Source organism: Tarenaya hassleriana, unplaced genomic scaffold (genome assembly GCF_000463585.1).
Source record: "Tarenaya hassleriana unplaced genomic scaffold, ASM46358v1 Cleome21, whole genome shotgun sequence".
Taxonomy (NCBI): domain Eukaryota; kingdom Viridiplantae; phylum Streptophyta; class Magnoliopsida; order Brassicales; family Cleomaceae; genus Tarenaya; species Tarenaya hassleriana.
In genome coordinates, this window is record NW_010965451.1 from 2,470,897 (window position 1) to 2,476,370 (window position 5,474).

Here is a 5,474-nt window from a genome sequence, read left to right on the forward strand (position 1 = left end):
CGGAAACTTAGCTTCTTATACGAACCCTAGAACGAAGTGTAAGAAGAAGGAAGCCCAAATCCTTTGGAGCTAAAGGCCGGAGGAAATGGGCCCTAAATGCTTTCAATTTCAACCAATCCTTTTTCAAACCTGCTCCCATATTTACAAAACATATATACATATATATTTATATATCAGTGTATTTTTGTCAAGTGTATATATATATATATATATATATCAGTGTTAGGACATTAATGGTGAAGAATGTTGAAAGCTTCGACGATGCAAATCACGGAGTCTTCTTGTAATCCGAAAAATTTTATATACTATTCTATCTATGGATATCTAAATATTTGAATTAACAGCTAACAATAAAATTCATTCGAGAACTTACAATCCAAACAATTCGGTTCCAAAATCTTTTCGAATATCCGACCCTAGAATTTGATACAATATTTACTAAATTATGTGATGGTGTTGAGAAACAAATGAAATGATGCGTCGTAATCGTGAAATGGACAACAATCGCACACAAAAGGAAATGGAGGTTAAGGTGGAAAAAATTGAAATATAATGATTGAAAAACATTACGTTAAGGCTTATTTATTTGGTAGAGGGCCATTGCATGTAAAAGGAAACTAACGATGCTTCATCCATTGGCTTTTAACCAAAGCAAATCATTGGTTCGGCAACATTATGCCACGTGTCACATAACCATCCACCCAACCACCAAAACAAATTAGTTGGATATTTTATTCCGACAAAAGAAGTAGACATGTCAAATTTTTATTTTTTTTTATTTTTTGTAGTGAGAAATTGACATGACTAAAACTACTTCAATTTTTTTATATATTAAGGCTACTAAGATATGGAATGGTGCATCTACGAATGAAATACCAAACGACGTAAAAGAATGGAGGAAAATACGTTAATTTATGAAACCTGACATACGGAATGTACTTACCTTTAACACTTTTTAGACCCTAAACCATTGAATATAAACATCTAATCAGTTTGCTAAACATCGTTTCCCATTTTTAAAATATTATACGGTACCCGTGTCGTTTCAAGAAAAAATAATTAAGATAAATAGTAGTAAACTATATGAATCCGATCATATATGATATTAAATATAATCAGTAATTGTGTTTGTCAAACTATATATTGTGAAGGAAAACAATTATGAAGTCGAATTTAATTTAGTAAAGGGAAATAATAAGAATGAATGATGTGGGAGGTTTAATCCTAACAGCACAAATGGAAAACTTTTTTTTTTTTGGTAAAAAAATGGAGAACTTAATTTCACTCGAATGGAAACAATGTAGGACACTTGATTTTTTTTTTAAAAAAAGGCAATCTATCTTAGAGGAACATTAGTGAAGGACAAACAAAAATCCATGAAAGCCATGTTGTATCAAATTTGGGCCATTAAGACATATGAGACATTGGACACTTAGTGTTTTAATGGTCATTTTATTTCAATTTGGGAAACCACCAAACATAAACCTAGAGAGGCCAAGACCCTATATTCCTAGAACCCTAGGTTCCTCCATAGACGTTTTTTTTTCTTTTTTTCTTTGTAATAATTTTATATTTTTTTAATAAAAGAAGGTTGAAAATTGTGATATATTTTAAAAGATGCTAGTATGTTTCCTTTTGGTTAAGGGCTCCACTCCCCTTAGCATCATCACATCTACTTTATAAAGCAAACAAAAATTTTAGATACCAATGGGATGATAATTTAGTTAATTCACATATCTTTCCCACAAGTGCATCATTGGCTCTTCACAAAGGGCTAAGAATTCCAACAACTACAAATAAAAAACCTAAAAACAAAACCCTAAAACTAATAATAAAGAAACTTGTCAATATTTGGTAACGGCATCATTAGCAAACCCCTAAAGCCGAGCTACGCGACTCTCTATCATACTATTGAACTCCACACACGTGCATAAAAGTTTCATCTATATTTTGGATTTGAGTTAGTTTTGTGGATCGTTTGATATCATTTAATAAAAAGATTGAGGTAATGTGATAAAATGGAAATGATTAAAAGTGGAAAAAGAAAAGAAAACAGGGCATATATATATATATATATATATATATATATATATATATATATTTGTGTCTTTAGAGACAAAAGCTTTAATGATTTGGTTGATGTGATTTTTTATTTTGTATTCATGCGGTGTTAATAGTTCTTACTATTTAATGTTTCTCATGCATATTATATTATGGTTCAGTTATTATTCAGTGAACGTTTAATTTTTGAAATTATATTTATTTAATTTTGATTTGTTTTTGCTGTTTTGTTTCGGTAAAAATATCGTTTTCGTATTCGATTCCAATTTCTTAACTGAAATCTAAAATATGATATTTAATAAAATTTTAATTTGAAAATGCATGATTTGATTTGATTCAATGTTATATTGTCCGAAGCGAAAGATATATTTCTAGTTATTTCCAATTAAAAAAACAAAATTAAATAAATAATTATGCTTGGATTTAGTGGACATAATTGCGGGAGAAGCAGAAGAAATAACTTCAAATTTAGTTCAACTAATGGGTAAGGGATATAAATCCAACCTTTTTCAAACTTACGTTATTAAGCCAAATATTTTATGATTTTACCTAATTTTTTGTTAGCTAAATGTTCCCCCAAACAATTTAAAAAACTATTTAAATGCATATTTTATTTAAAACATTTAGAAGACCAACGAGCGTGGCTATTGCATTATGTAGAGAAAGGCATTCCATCATTTTCTACTTAATGAAATTAATCTTCATTTTTTATTTAAAAATCCAGTGATTATACCAATAGGATTATTCCGTGTAGTCTATCAGATTATTTGAAAATAATAAAATAATCTGATAAAATATTTCTTATGCAAATATAAATGTTTTGTTCGATCATAAAACAATAGTTTTGAACTCCATGACAGCATTTCAAACTAAGCAAATACGTTGTAAACAATATTATATATAAATATATAAACATAATTAAATAAACAAAAGGGATAGAAAAGATTATGTATTGTAATTTTCATATCTTATTTTTCCTCCCCATTATATTGTCTGTGTTTTGGAACACAACAAAACACGCAAACATAAGCAATCGTAAAGTAGGATATAGAATCATATTATTATAATCAGTTTTTTTCGAAGGACTAATATGACACTTTTTAACAAGATTAGTATTTATTGAAACACTTTTTGCAAGATCATGAATTATTTGGCACCCTCACAAGTTCAGGAATTTTTTTCCTCGCATTTTGTAAATTCAGAAATTTTTAGGAGTTTTTCCCTTGATAAAATAAAAAGTTAAATGTGTTTTTGTCAAAATTTGAGAGTTTAGTGTTTTTTTTTTTATTTTCTCTTTTGTTTAATACCAAAGTAGTATCTTTAGATGCTCCCGAAGAGAACATGTTTTGCAAGAGACTTCACCCTTCTTCAAACCAATATGTACTTTTTGGTACCAAAGCAAAAATTCTATTAAAGGTAGCTTCAGCCATTGTTTGTGATTGAACACACATCGAAGAGGTCCATATACAACCAAACAAGGGAGAGAAGACTAGGCAGTGATACTCAAGAACCCGACCACTGCCTCAACTTGTAGATCCCACGACGGTTTTCAGAGAAAGAATCCCAGATTGACTGCACCATTTCCCGCACCACGGGAACTCCGTACTGATCTCTGCCTTGTTCCTGCAACATCTCTAAATAATCATGCCATTCAAGTAGCAACGTGGCAAAACTGGTGAACCACAGTGGCTTCTGCTGTGTGTATAGTCCTGCATTTTTCAGCAGCAAAAGCTTAAATTTGGCGATAAATTACATAGATACAGATCCGAATAAAAACCACGCCATTCAAGTAGTATCATTAGTATTACCTCTACGACCACATGGCCTGCAAGAAGAGTATTGTTGGCAGATATGTTGTTGTCACCGATCTTGCAATCATGAGAAATATATGGCAAGAACCCATTATTAGATTGTTCTCACCAATGAACTGTTCCACAAAGAGACTGTAAGAACACACTTCATAAAGACTAGATATTTTGCTCATATCGGTCAATAACCAGCATCGGTGGACTTTGATAATCTGTGAATCGAACAGAACTCTCTGATCTCATTGTTATTACCAATGTGAAGAAAGCAATTATCCCCGGCCTGAAAAGTAAAACAAAACGTGCAGACTCCAGATCAGTACACAGGCTTTTGAATTGGTCTCAACTCTTAAGCAGAGTACCCGTAAACACGGAATATGACAAGTTGTCATTTTCTGATCACCTTGTATTTCATGTCTTGGCATTTAAGACCAACCACAGCATGGCGACCAATAACGTTGATATACCTTATAACTCGGGGAGATCATCATCATCAACAACAGCACCACTGGCTGACAAAAATCAAGGCATATACACACACACACCAGAACAACGTTAAAAAATTGAGAGGAAACACCTATTAGAGAGTATTTTCTCAATTTCTGGTTTAGCTGGTTTAGCGACTGGTTTAGTGATTTTCGGTTTATATTTTTTAATCTTTTTCGTTTTCCCGCTTTTTGTTTTGGTTTGTATATGAACTTTGTTCTGTTTCATTTTTTCCGTTAAGGATGAATATGAGAAAATTCCCACAACTCTCTCTCAATTCTCAATGTTCGTCTTTGTTCTTCATTTCTGAATCTCGATTTCTTCAGTTTGATAACACCATATACAACCGGTCAGAAGAGCAAAACCGGCCTACGTCATAAGGACGCAAGAATCCCCCAATTCTGTGTTCCCAAAGATGTGGCTAGAAGGATATAGTTTGCATCCATCGCCCAGCTTTGCCGAAGAACCAATAGTACAAAACGGACCAACCGAAGCATCCCTTTTGCTGTTTAATGGGTCGGGTTTGCTGTTTGTATGATACTCAAGAAGATAAAGGAACAGACTCATCCGCCAAGTTTCGGAAATTACGGCGGCTGTCGGGACCAAGAGAAGAGTTTTACTTGGTGTCAGATGGGACCAATGCATAATCGACCCCATAAGAGCGTGAACCGAAGGATAAGCAGATCAAAACCAACGCAACAGGAAGACCGGTTTGTCTCTGTTAGTTAAATCTCCTCTTACACATTGAAAGACAAAAATATGGAAATTAAAAGCTTATGATACTTTGTTTGGATATTAATGCAAACCAAAAAGAGCTGCAATTTATATATATATATATATAGTACATCCATTGGGCCTTTTAAGTAGACTTATTTGGGCATTGATTCTAAACTCCATAGAACATTACAAAAAACAATTGCATGATATTTAGTTTTATTTTACGTGAAGGAATCCTTTTGAAACGACAATTTAATTTGCATAAATTTTGATGGTTTTATTAATACAAAGCCATTATTTGTAATTCACGATTCAAACCCTATGTGTGATGATGTTTTCTACAGCAAGAAGTTGACTTCCTCTGTGTCACCAAAAAGAAGACATGATGAAGTGATCAGATCCATT

The 5,474-nt window shown here is 32.4% G+C and overlaps 1 protein-coding gene across 5 annotated transcripts in view; it reads right to left on the minus strand.

Moving 5' to 3' along the window:
* Positions 1-3,425: 3,425 nt before the first annotated feature.
* The window catches only part of LOC104814617 (pentatricopeptide repeat-containing protein At1g12300, mitochondrial-like), a 6,385-nt gene continuing 4,336 nt past the window's right edge, over positions 3,426-5,474 (minus strand). Inside the window, exons 1-5 of one of the 5 annotated variants that reach the window (XR_002024233.1) lie at positions 4,690-5,424; positions 4,270-4,443; positions 4,122-4,149; positions 3,870-3,929; positions 3,426-3,770 (exon numbers count right to left, since the gene is read on the minus strand). Coding sequence is in view for 1 of the 5 variants with exons in the window: in XM_010542756.2 (XP_010541058.1) it covers positions 3,565-3,770; positions 3,870-3,886; positions 3,982-3,988; positions 4,122-4,149 (258 nt within the window). In the remaining 4 variants the exon portion in view is untranslated. Of the gene's footprint in view, positions 3,771-3,869; positions 3,989-4,018; positions 4,150-4,269; positions 4,444-4,689; positions 5,425-5,474 lie in introns of those variants that run through there. The other 4 variants (XR_002024228.1, XM_010542756.2, XR_002024232.1 and 1 more) reach the window with 4 other exon arrangements.